This window comes from Astatotilapia calliptera, chromosome 16 (genome assembly GCF_964374335.1).
Source record: "Astatotilapia calliptera chromosome 16, fAstCal68.1, whole genome shotgun sequence".
Classification (NCBI taxonomy): Eukaryota; Metazoa; Chordata; class Actinopteri; order Cichliformes; family Cichlidae; genus Astatotilapia; species Astatotilapia calliptera.
Window position 1 is genome coordinate 26,586,441 of NC_137437.1, and position 13,748 is coordinate 26,600,188.

The 13,748-nt window shown below is 40.1% G+C and overlaps 1 protein-coding gene across 1 annotated transcript; it reads right to left on the reverse strand.

Moving 5' to 3' along the window:
• Positions 1-11,928: 11,928 nt before the first annotated feature.
• LOC113007312 (olfactory receptor 4D1-like) lies at positions 11,929-12,978 on the reverse strand. Its single transcript, XM_026143743.2, has one exon. It carries the CDS (start codon positions 12,958-12,960, stop codon positions 12,025-12,027), a length of 936 nt encoding a protein of 311 aa, XP_025999528.1. The 5' UTR covers positions 12,961-12,978; the 3' UTR covers positions 11,929-12,024.
• Positions 12,979-13,748: the final 770 nt, after the last annotated feature.

The following is a 13,748-nucleotide window of genomic DNA, read 5'->3' on the forward strand; positions in this document are numbered from 1 at the left end:
TGCAAAAAAGCTGCTGGTCATGATATGGTTTGGTTATCTGGTGAGAGGGAAACATGAAGATGAAACCAGGAGATGTCCTTACTGAATCATCAGAGCTGAACAGGTGATGGAGAAACAGGTTGACCTTTTAGGTGACATGAATGAGTTGAAGGGAAGTTATGAACTGTTTCTGAGAGACAAATAACCCCAGGATCCTTTTTTAGGTAGCTGACAGCTGGTAACTGTGCAGGGGCGGGTCTAGCAAAGTTTTGCCAGGGGGGCCAGGTAGGGCATTAACAGGGAGAGGGGGGCACAAAGAAATACTTTTCTATCTTATTCTCATTTAAAATGTCTAGCTTTTAAAAAATAATTATCTGAGTCTTACAACAAACGATTGATACATATATACCATCAAAACAGTGTACATCACTGTCACAACAGTGTTTGTTTTCATTCAAAGGCTTTATGATTTTTCCTATAATGGTGGGCCGGTCTCTAGTCAAAATGTCCGGGCCAATTTTCTGTCCCAGTCCAGCCCTGTATGCAGCTCATCTGCAGTCTGGTGTTACCAACATCTTCCTATTCAGAAGGCAGAATTTCCGAGTTCTGAGTACAATCGAAAGCACCACGACTGCAGTTTTTGTGTTGGATGTAAAAGGCGCACATGACACTGTGACGTAGGCTAGAATCATGGCGGCGGTCAACGACGGTCCAGGCGTGGGATTTCTCTCGTGGAAATATGCACATTATCTTTTCCTGTCTATTGGTAGGTGGCACAGTGCACTTGTGGCAAGTAAACAAGCTAGAAGACTGGCAAAGTTATGGAAGCAACACATTAACAAGAGAATTCTGAGTAAAACCAAAGTTACTTTCCCTAGTAACTAGTTACTTTGAAAGAGTAACGAGTAACTTGGAGTAACTGAGTTACTTTTGAGAGCAGTAACTAGTAATGTAACTAAGTTACTATTTTAAAGTAACTTACCCAACACTGCTTGTCAGTCTGGCTTTCAAAAGCAGCACTCTACAGAGACCGCTCTCTTAAAAGTCTATAATGATCTATTAATGGCATCTGATGCAGGGTATTGTTCTGGGATCATTTTGCTTGATCTTAGCGCAGCCTTTGATACCATTGACCACAAAATGCTACTTAACAGGCTTAAGGTTTTGGCTCATATATCTGGCTCTGCCCTAGACTGGTTTTCTTCCTATTTATCAGATAGGCCCTTTTCTGTTAGGACTGACAGGTTCACCTCTGACATTGCTGCACAGACCTGTGGGGTTCCACAGGGTTAAGTTTTAGGTCCATTATTATTTTCTTTTTATATGCGACCTATCATTTTTATGCTGATGACATTCAGCTGCATATGTCCTTTAAGCCTCATCAGCTGGATAGGCTGTCCACCTTAGTCCAGTGCTTAACTCAAGTTTCTGATTGGCTTTCAAGCAACTACCTCGTTCTAAATACTAACAAGACCGAGACCATGATCATAGCTCCTCCTGAGCTACATTTTAAAATTAGTCAGGTTCTTGCCACTTTCTGTCCTTCTGTCAAGTCAAATAATCGAAATCTTGGAGTAATATTTGACTCTTCTCTGGGCATTGACTCTCATGTAAAATCTTTGTCTCATTCCTGTTTCTATCATTTAAGAAACATCTCTAAACTGCGACATAAGGTGTCTTCAGCTGAACTGGTAAAACTCATTCATGCATTTGTATCATCACGCTTAGATTACTGTAATTCCCTGTTCACTAGCTTGTGTGGCAGGATGAATGTTATGTCTTGGTTCAACCCACTTTCGGCCTGGCGCATTAGGGGGGCACTAGTATAAATAGTGGCCATTTGAGCATTCCTGAATCGCTTACCTGTAATCTCCTTTTTGGTCACCTGACTTCCCTTGGTGTTACAGAGATCATTTGCGGATTACCCTTCTGAAGCCTTCATCGCGGCTGGTCATAGCTGTAGAAGCCTCCTATGAGCCACTCCGTTCATGATTCGTGACGCTGTTTACTTGGAAGTGTGGGCCTTAGTGAGGGACCAGTAGCCTTACTGGACGTCGGCGTGGACAGCGACCACATGCATGCCGGCTACGGGAGTCGGCTGGCGTGCACATTGATTGACTGGATGATTAACTTATAGTCGGGCAGACGGCAAGTTGGAGCAATACGGCGATTCCGTCCAAAGTTTTATTTAGGTTGTATGTTTGTTTTTCAGTTGTTTTGATTTGTAGTTTGGGTTTTTGTTACGCCACTGGTGGGAGGCCCTTTTTCTAGCTGCGGATCACCAGTGTGGTCCTGCAGTTGGGTTATCCCCAAGTGCTGCATATTGGTTTTGTTGTAATATATTATAATTTTCTTTTTTTCTTTTATTCAGATGCGGAGGGCCTGACGTGTAGGAGACTGGAGGTGCCTTGGTGGCGGGATCTTTTGAGTGTTACACACCTGTCTTTTTTTTTAGTTTATTAGTGTGAGTGGGTGATAGTCTGCTGCAATGGTGTATGGGTGGGTTTTCTTTTCTTTTTTTGAGTTGGTGCATGGTATCCCGGCCCCTCCACTGGTAAGCCTCGGCTCTGAATGTTCTTTTTTTAGAATGTTTGTATATTTATATTTATGATTGTGCTTTTATATGCTGTTTTAAATAATTATAAATAAATTGTTAAACTGTTTTATCATTGAACCTCATCTCTGCACTGAATATAAACAAACCTAAGCGCCTTTCTGATGATTAGTGTTACTTCTAGTATTTTCTGGGTGAAATTCCCAGGGTGTCGTTGTCTCTCAAACTGTGAAGAGTATTTATTTTATTCCCACCTCGTGCTACCACACTTGGATAAATCTCTCTCTCTCGCCTCCAGGCAATACAAAATGCAGCAGCCAGACTACTAACTCGTTCTACCAAACGTGCTCACATTACTCCCATCTTATAGTCTTTACATTGGCTCCCAATAGAGTTTAGAATTCACTTTAAAATTCTTGTTTTAACATACAGAGCACTAAATGGCCAGGCCCCAGATTATTTATCAAAGCTTCTTATAAAATACACTAATGCTCGTCATCTCCGCTCACAGACTCAGAGTCTGTTGGTTGTTCCCCGTACACGACTGAAGACAAAAGGGGACAGAGCCTTTCTGTCACGCTTAATGAAGGGCCCAAGATGCAGGCACTTGCTGGTGGGATCTAGGTTTATTTAAGGAGAGTAATGTACAAACAAAGGTGAGGGTGGTGGAAAAACAGAACTGAGTAAAACCTAAACTGGGAAAAACTAAGCATAGAAAACAAACCTGAAACTTAGAGACGCAGGGAGACATAGAAAGACAACCAGCGATGACGGAGGGAGATACCCAGACGAACCAGCAACGCACACAAGAAAACACAGGGCTTAAATACACACAGGGCAATCAGGGAATGGGAAAAAGGAGGGAGGCACGGCTGGGAGTAATTGGACATAACGAGACAAGGGGAGTGAACCTAGAAACACTGACGAGGGACACAGACCTACAAAATAAAACAGAAACTCACACATGCAAAAACACAGACTAAGAAACGTGGACTTGACACAGGAATACACAGGCAGAAAAGACTAAACACTAAACTGAGGAAGAACAAAACCTAAAGAAATAGAAAACCAGAACCAAAATACAACACAACAATAGAAAACACAAAACGCTGTGTCAAAAGACCAAGGATCATGACACTTTCAGCCTGTTGCACCAAGGCTGTGGAACAGTTTACTACTACAATTAAGTTTTCTTGATTCTTTTAAAAATAAGTTAAAAACTTTTCTGTTCAAACAAGCCTTTTGTTGATCTACTTTATTTATATTTTTTTGCATCATACATTTAACCTTTTACATGGTGTATAATGTCTATTGATTGTATTGTTTATTTTAATATTTGTGTACAGTGGTTTGTGACTGCCTGTCTGTGAAAAGCACTTAATAAATAAACTTTACTTACTTACTTCACCCGCTCGCACAGGGTTTCTTTCTGGACAAGCTTCACCTTGTTTCCCCGCCCCCACTTCTCGTCTAGCAACTAATGTTTTGCTACTTGGCCCGACGGAGGATATTCTGCCGGGCCCGTCGCCCCAGCCTTCGAACAGGAAGACGCCCCTCGCCACAGTCGGATCCCGGGATTTCAGAGCGGCTGGCTGTGGTGAGTAGGACGGACAATATTTCTGATTTGAACTGTAGGACTGATTACTTATTGGGGTTGTGTTTTGTACAGCAAAAGACATGGGATTGATTTATCACCTAATCAATCCCCGGCTCAGCTACCCTCAGCTCAGTCTCCCAAACCTCCTGTTCAGCTGCCACTAGCTCAGTCTGCAGTCTCACCTGCTCAGCTACCACCAGTTCGGCCTCCAGTGTTGTCACCCATCCAGTCAGCCACTCCACCTCCTGTTACACCTCCACCACAATCCTCTCTGCTCCCTGTAGGTCAGCCCTTAGCTCTGCTCTCTGTATCTCAGTCTTCAGCCCCGCTACCTGTAGCTCAGTCGCTAACTCCACCACCATTTTCACCTCAACCATTACTTCAATTGCCGCTGGCTCAGTCCCCTGTTCAGCTGCTGCTGCCTCAGTCCCCTGTTCAGTTGCGGCTAGCTCAGCTGTCAGCCCACTCATTGATTCAGCCACCATCCTCACCATCTCATCCTAAGCAGGGAACACTCTATACAATAAGATCTGCTGGTTCTCTAAAGCTGGCCTTCATAGAGACAGTTACTTCCTCCAGGGCTGGGTGTCAGCCACCAGCCAACTCTGGACCCCTAGAGGTTAAGACGCTAGCAGCTTCACCTGGGAACTCAACTGAGCAGTCTCAGCCGTCAGCACTCGCTGAGAGCTCTAGTGAGTTCACTCATCCACCTTCATCCTCTGTTGGGTGTGTTGGAAAACTGTTTCAGCCAGCAGAGGACTGCACCCTGCTGTCGCTGCCTGAGCCAAACCAATGTGCTACTCAGCTCCAGTCAGCATCAAACCTGCCAGAGCTCCCTGTGCACCTGCTGATTCTGTTTTGTCCCCGCCAGAGACCTGCGCACCTGTTGGTATTGTTCTGTCCCTGCCAGGGGTCCCCTAAACCTGCTGGTTCTGTTTTGTGTCTGCCAGAGCCCTCATGGCTGCTGGCCCTGTGTCTGCCTATGCTGGAGGGTCCGAGGGGCTCGTTCACCAGCCTGCTTTTGCTGGAGGGTCCGAGGAGCCCGTCCAACCATCAGCATTGCCTGCAGTGCCACCAACTGCTCCATCACCTACGGTTTCCTCATCGTCGCCTGCAGTTCTTCCGGCAACTGCTACAACACCCTTGCCTTCAGTGCCAACACCTGCTCCATCGCCTGCAGCTTTCACACAGTCACCTGCAGCGTCACCATCCACAGCTGCCACGCCGCCGTCTGGTCCAGCACCATCCTCGCCTGGTCCAGCCTCTGCCACCTCTACACCGCTATCCGATCCAGCTCGGCCTGAACCACCAATGACTACTTTTGATTTTCCCTCTACATTTCACCTTTAAAAACTATTTACTTTCCCTTGTTTGGTATCATTCTTTTCAGCACAACCTCGCGAAAACATAAATGGAATTTATGTTTTCAGTTTGACATACTGTATTAGCACAACTGATCTAAAATCAGAAAAAAACATAAACTCAGAATAGAAAAAGTTATACTTTTTACTCTAACAACTACAAACATGTTTAATGAATCATATTTCATAACTTTAAATGTAAATATAAACTGTAAATTTTAAAATCCTATGCACAATTTTTGCAAACAAAGTTATTTGCAGCCATTTACCTTCTACCTTTTTTTTTTTAATAATCATTTCAAACTATTTACATAACAATCAGGTGTTCTTCATTAAATAAGATGCCACACAAATGATTTGTGCCACTCCAAAAAATAATTTCTGTCCACTATAAAGGAGAACATCCCAAGCCTGATACCTGCAGGTCTCTTGTTAGTAAAGGTAACAGCGTTGTAACAATAGAAATAGTAATTAGTTAGATTACTCATTACTGAAGTAACGAGTAATAATAATAATGGATTGCATTTATATAGCACTTTTCTAGGCACCCAAAGCGCTGTACAATTCCACTGTTCATTCACTCTCACATTCACACACTGGTGCAGGCAAACGACAGTTGTGGCCACAGCTGCCCTGGGGCAGACTGACAGAAGAGAGGCTGCCATTTTGCGCCATTAGCCTCTCTGGCCAATACCAGTAGGCGGTAGGGTAAAGTGTCTTGCCCAGGGGCACAACGACCAGGACAGAGGGAGCTGGGGATCAAACCGGCAACCTTCCGGTTACAGATGAGCTTCCCAACCCCCTGAACCACGGTCAGAGGAAATTAGAGGTTGCATGTCCAATCTGAAATGTTGCATGTTTAATCCCCTGAGTATTAATAACAATGATAATATCAAGAATAAATGACCACATTTATGTAAATTTTTGTCTGTCAGAGCCCTGACTTCAGTTAAAGATGTAAACATCATGCATGACTGATTTGTGTGTATATGTTGAAATAAAACAAACAATCTTTCTGGAGACCTTTCTTTCACAACAACTCCATGCACATGTGATTAGCATGTTATTTCTAACAGAAGATAAAAATATACTAAAAGATTATCAAGTAAACATGATGATTAAGCCTCAGGGTCATTAGTCCAGGGCACTCCTTTATCCCCAGGACATTAATTGTGTTTGTGATGCTCAGGGAGCAGCAGTCTCCAGGCTGATGTAACTGTGGGCTAAACTCTCTGCTCGAAGTCCACTAACATCAGGCACTAAGGAACAAAGAAAAATATTTTCTGTGGGCATTTGTTATTTTTAAATATATTTGTATTCAAATAAACCTCAGGTCAATGTGTACAACACTCATCTTTACTGAAAATAACAGTCAAAACTATGTATACTAGAGCTTATTTCATAAATGAAATTATTCCCACCTTGTAAACAGCCAGTAACATTGAAATAGACAAATATTTGTCACTGACTAATTAGAAAACCTTAAGATGCTTACATGTGAGGACCCAAGTGAGAGATAATAGTCTATAATGGAGAAATATCTCCTTACCGGAGATATTTAATGAAAAAAGTTCCCCAATCTTATGTAACTTTTACAGAATAAAGTAGACCAAAAAGCAAAGAAATGATTGATAATTCATTGATAAAACAACTACAAAACTAAAGAGCATCATAAAATATAGTTACTATAAAAAGTTTTTTTGAGTTAATGCAAATCAACACAAAAAAAGTTCTGACTGGCGATGGCGCGATATGGCAGCCTCGCCAGTCTTCTGTCAGTCTGCCCCAGGGCAGCTGTGGCTACAACTGTAGCTGGCCTCCACCAGTGTGTGAATGTGAGCGTGAATGAATAGTGGAATTGTAAAGTGCTTTGAGGGTCTTGAAAAGCGCTATATAAATGTAATCCATTAATATTATTATTATTATTATCAGAGGTGGGACCAAGTCATTGTTTTGCAAGTCTCAAGTAAGTCTCAAGTCTTTATCCTCAAGTCTCAAGTCAAGTCTCAAGTAATGTCAGGCAAGTCAGAGTCGAGTCTCAAGTCACTGGTGTAAAAGTCCGAGTCAAGTCACAAGTCTGAAACTTTGAATTTCAAGTCCTTTCGAGTCTTTAAAAAAAAAAAAAAAAACGAAAAAAAGCATGTTGCAGTTATGCTAAATGTAAATATTAGACCATGTAATTTTAAAATCTGTGTTTTTCTCAACACATGACAAAATAGTGAACTTAGAAAATATACACAAATTGTGAAATTGCACCTCTTTAAAATGCAGCTCAATTAAACCTAGCTCCAAGAATAATTTTCACCGACAGTTCTGAGATAAGCTGCATGTTATTCTTGGATGCGGTTGTAGGACCAGCTTTAAAATCGCATGACAAAAATATCATACACATTAAAAAAAACTGTATCACCAACGTAGCCTGGACAACATTTGCTAGTTAGATGAAGTCAGCTATCTCATTGTAGCATATTTATATGCATATTTATAATCATACGGTTCTTGGAGTGAGCGCATACACTCATGAAGTTTAGTAACTTCCGGTCACTGCAACAAGCCCAGGTACAGTTTACCGACGGATGGGTGCAGGACCTTGAAATGCACCGTGTCGAACGAAAGACCATCGTACGTATCATAAGTTTACCAGTCTCACAAATCGTCGTCATAAATATACATTCCTTAACCGTTTATTAATAGGACCTTTGAGCTCAACGGTAATTAATTAGTAGTGGAAATAATTTCTGGTACCCATCACAGAAATGTAGCAGTGACAATAATACTGTATGCTGTAATCGTACTGGGCAATTAGTGATACAAAAAACCTGTTTTATCCTGTGAATAAAAGTATATGTTTTTGTCAATGTACCATAATAACAGAAGCGAAACGCAATATTGTGTCAGGACAATTCACTATTTATGCACAATAAATAAAGGAGCATAGCGCGACAATTTCTGTTCAGCGCCAGACTTGCTTGTAACCTATATCACCAATTATGTTATGAAAATGACGTATTAACTACTAAAAAACACTGACCTTCGTGTAAATGCTTGGAGCAGACTAACCTGTGAGCTGGAGTGTTCTGGGACGTTATATTTGATCTTTGAATGGCTGCAATCCAGGCCATCCGTCGCGTCTTTGTTACTTCGGAAACATGGCTGAACAATTTCTCTTCAACGACGTAATCCGATAACAACCAGGGCCATGTGACACATCAAACGTATTGGTAATGTCACAAGAAAAACAACGGTGTGCTTGGTTTCAACCTAACTTTATTCTTTCATGAGTTATTTACAAGTTTCTCACCACTTATAAAATGTGTTCAATGTGTTGCCCATTGTGTTGGATTGTCAATGCAACCCTCTTCTCCCACTCTTCACACACTGATACCAACACTCCAGGAGAAATGCCAGCACAGGCATGCAGTATCCATAGTTTCAGGTGGTGCACATCTCGTATCTTCACACCGTGGACAATTGCCTTCAGATGACCCCAAAGATAAAAGTCTAAGGGGGTCAGATCGGGAGACCTTGGGGGCCATTCAACTGGCCCATGACGACCAATCCACTTTCCAGGAAACTGTTCATCTAGGAATGCTCGGACCTTTCACCCATAATGTGGTGGTCCACCATCTTGCTGGAAAAACTCAGGGAACGTGCCAGCTTCAGTGCATAAAGAAGGAAACACATCATCATGTAGCAATTTCAAATATCCAGTGGCCTTGAGGTTTCCATTGATGAAGAATGGACCCACTATCATTGTACCCCACATACCACACCAAACCATCGCTTTTGTTGTTCCAACAGTCTTGAAGGGATCCATCCAATGTGGGTTAGTGTCAGACCAATAGCGGTGGTTTTGTTTGTTAACTTCACCATTCACATAAAAGTTTGCCTCATCACTGAACAAAATCTTCTGTGTGAACTGAGGGTCCTGCTCCAATTTTTGTTTTGCCCATTCTGCAAATTCTGTTCGCCGATCTGGGTCATCCTCGTTGAGATGCTGCAGTAGCTGGAGTTTGTAAGGGTGCCATTTGTGAGTAGCTAATATCCGCCGAAGGGATGTTCGACTAATGCCACTCTCCAGTGACATGCGGCGAGTGCTACACTGTAGCAAGTTTTGCCCTCTTCCTATTGAAAAAACAAAAGTTGTATCCAAGATGTCCGACTTCTAAATAGCCACCATGGTCACCACCCATCTTGAGGAGTTTGCCCCCTCACATATACTAATGTGCCACAAACAGGACTTTAATATCACCAACCATTCCCATTTTATTACGGTGTATCCATATAAATGGCCCACCCTGTAGAAGGAGGAGTTTTCTCCAACATCCTGCCTTAAATTTTGCATCTCTCTAAAACAAGTGAACTTACAGTAAAGGTGCCAATATTATAGTTAATGATGTTTTTACATATCAAGATAACAAAATGAATACGTCTAGTATAATTGTGTTTTCTCTGACTGGTTTCAGTACATCAGTGAACTACAGAGTCAAACTTTTCTCTCTCACATTATTGTGTTATTATTTCATTTTGATGGTAAACACTCTTATTTTAACTATAAGGTCAAACCCTACATGAACCCATGTATATATTTTTGTGTTCTTGGTGTATTAACTCTATGCGACTGCTGGGTTCCCCCCCAGATTTGCTTTTGACAATCATCTAATCTCATATGTGTGATGCCTTTTTCTAGATTTTGTTTTATATTTAAACACAAAAGCAGACTATTTTACTCCTAATGTCTTATGAAAGATATGTGACCATATGTAGACCACTGGAGTATCACTCTCTAATCTTTGTACAAAGGACTGCTGTGTTAGTCACTCTGTCCTGTCCTTCCTCTCTGCTTTGAGATTCTCATTATAAGCTTAGCATCACTTAAATTATTTGTATCCAACATAAACAAGCTTTACTGTGTGAACTTGTCAATTGTCAAACTTGCTTGTGTTTCAACAAAAGTGAATGCATTGCATGTTCATAGCAAGCAGGAAAAAGTTCACACAGACTTTTGTGTCACATTTATTTTGTCTTCTTAATATCTCGACTGCTTTGCTTTTTGATCTCATGTACTCGAGGTTTGGCTCAGCATCTCTACCACAGCATTTAAAGAACTTCATGGCCATTAAATTCCTCATCATCCCTCCTATTTTGAATCCAGTTTGTTATGGTTTGATCCTGACTAAAATTCAAAGATGAATGGTTTGTAATATTTCATATGCCAGCCTACACAAAAATATCAAAGTCTAATATTTGTAATTTCATTTGACCAATTTTGATGTTTAGCGTTTTACTCTGGTTTCAGAATAAATCTAACAAGTTACTGTCAAAGAAGGAAACTCGTAGTTTAAGTGGACAAGTTTGCTACATCTGTGTTGACCTTATGACCACGGTCTGCAGAAAGTATGCCACATGCTAAAGGACCCACCTCACCTTGCCCATCAGCTGTATGAATGCCAACACATGTTAAAGGTCCATTGAAGCAACCACTACATGATGTAGAAGAAAAGTGCTTTTATCCCAGATTCACACTGAACTCTCCTCTGAACTCAGACATTCTATACATTAATAACAAATCTAGTGCAAGACAACTTAGTGTTTCTTTTTCTGCACAATTTTCTTTCTTTTAAAAGTCTTTTTTATTAGACAAAGGTTTCAGTGCAAGATATATTACAAAGTACTTCTTACACAATTTTCTTATATAAGTGCTTTATTTTTGAAAGAACTAATTTGACAGTTTTTTTTACTGTTTACGCAAGTGTATGTTTTGATGAATAAGTGTGCTAAGTTTTATTTCTAGGTAGTTTATCGAATTTCATTGTACATTTCTAAATTGTTCCGGTTCAGTTGTTAGTTCAGAATGGACAAATGAAATATTAAACAACAGCAAAAAAATAAATAAAAAAGAATAAAATTAAATAAAATTATTTCTTATAACCCTGAATCAGGTAAGAGGTGGTATGTGATGTAAATTGTAAATGTAGTTTCCTGGCCTCTCTCCTCCTCACCAGTGTAGTGATTAAATATGTATCAAAGAGCCTAACTGCCATTTTTCTGATGGTGTTGATGACTGTGGGAAAATCTTCTTTGAGGGGAAAGTCATTGTATCTTAGGTCAGTCTGATTAAATTAACTAATGTCTCAAAGATAAAAATTTTAGATTTTAACTGACTGAAATGGCTATGACATGAGCCCAAGAATCTTGCTTTGCCACGAGATTGTGCATGCCACCAATTGCGAATCAGTTGACAGGTTAGGTCAACTGTGGTTTCCAGCTTGAAAATAATGTAGATATAACTTTGTATATTTAATAAAAAGCTGAGACTCTGGAGCCCTGGAGTTTAGAGGAAATTAGATGTTGCAAAGTAGCTTTAGCAAAATAAAGAAAATAATTTGAATATCATAGGTCTTTTGTAAATTCAAATACATTAAGAAAATAAAATCAGCTTATCTCCAAATTATAGGAAGATTGCTGAATGTTACTTTCCTACACGGCAGAGATGCTGTCGATAGAGAGATAGTCTCTTACTGAACAAAGATTTATTTTCTCTTAAACAGAAGCATCTTACAGGCTTGCCTTATCTTTGGCAAATTAAATCCATACATAAATGGGGTGAGCATTGGTTGACAAATGAGGAGATACATAGGCAAAATTATACGGACTTCATCTGGTATCTGAGGAGCTAGAAGGCTGAAATCAATAGAGTGAAAAATGCACCCGACAAATAGGTTTGACACAGAGACGATCTGAGGGGTGCAAGTAGTCACGGCTTTCTGCTTGTTTTCTGTGGATGTTTTACGGCAAACTCGTAAAATCTTCAGGTAAGAAATTGAAATAAGATTGAATGGCATGAAAATACTCAATAACGTAAAGAATATCATAGATATAGAGCTTTGGATTGGAACTGAACATGAAAGTCTAATTATTAATTGGTGGTCACAATATACATTATCAATAATATTTCCACAAAACCTTAAACCAAAGATGAATGAAAATGAGAGTAAAAAACTAACAAATGAAAAAATCCACACAAGCAGAATCAACATACCCACTCTTTCTGTGTTCATAATAACATTATAGCTAAATGGATGGCAGATTGCAATATATCTGTCATATGCCATAGCTGTTAAACTGCAAAACTCAGCAGAAGCACTTATGTACATACAACACATCTGCAGAAAACACCACGGCAGGGTCACTTCATGGCTATCTGAGAACATCTGTGAGAGCAAAAGAGGATAAAGTGCTGTGCTGGCGTTTATTTCGTTCACACATAAGTTGCTGAGCAGAATATACATTGGCTCATGCAGTCTTCTGTCCACATGTATAACCACAATAAGGACTGTGTTGGCCACACATATAGAGACATACCAAAACAATATTATGATAAAATATGGGTATTTGAAAGCTCCAACATTTCCATAAGCAGCCAGCACAAATGATACACTCTCACTTGAGTTTCCTATTTTCTGCATAATGTCACACAATGAACAAGACAAACTAATAATAATCAAACATCAGGAATCACAAAACAAAAAGCAAACAGGTTTATACTTTTACAAGATTCAATTCCAGAGATTCTTCACATGCTAAGAATACATAACAATAAGCTCAGCTTCATCTCCCAACTAAACAAGACAACCTCTTTTGCTAGTATTTATGGCTGCAGCACTGAGGAGGAGAATGAGGTGGGCGCGGCTAAATTTGAGGTCCAGACAGAGTTAGAGACAATGGCATTCTTCCTCTTTGGCAGAGTTTTTTGTTTGTTTTAACTACCATAAATTCCACAGGTTTTCAGAATTGTAGAGCATAATAACCTTTTTATTCTTCTCAAGGGAAATTCAAATGTTTCTTAAGTGGTCCAAAATTGGATTTGAATTTCCACATTCTCAACTTTTCATATAAAAAAAATCAACTACACTTTCCAAGTCGAAACAACATTCTGATATCGTTCATGTTGATCCTAGTGGTATGGATAATTCCTGCCATACAGCTTGATGTCATCCATGTAGAGGAGGTGGTTGACACTCGTCGGTCTTGTTAATTATCTTGTATCATGTTGTTCTCCAGAGTGTAGAACATCCAGCTGCAAATTTGGTGAAACTATTACAAAATCGATCATCAACCTATGGCCTAATGTGTCCTGGTGCCATGCTCATCTATGAATACCCTTATTTTTAAGCATTATGTTTGTTATAGACAAGCTGTAGTTTGCAAATATCACATCGTTTTCAGAGAAAATTGCAAAGTCAATACAGTAAGA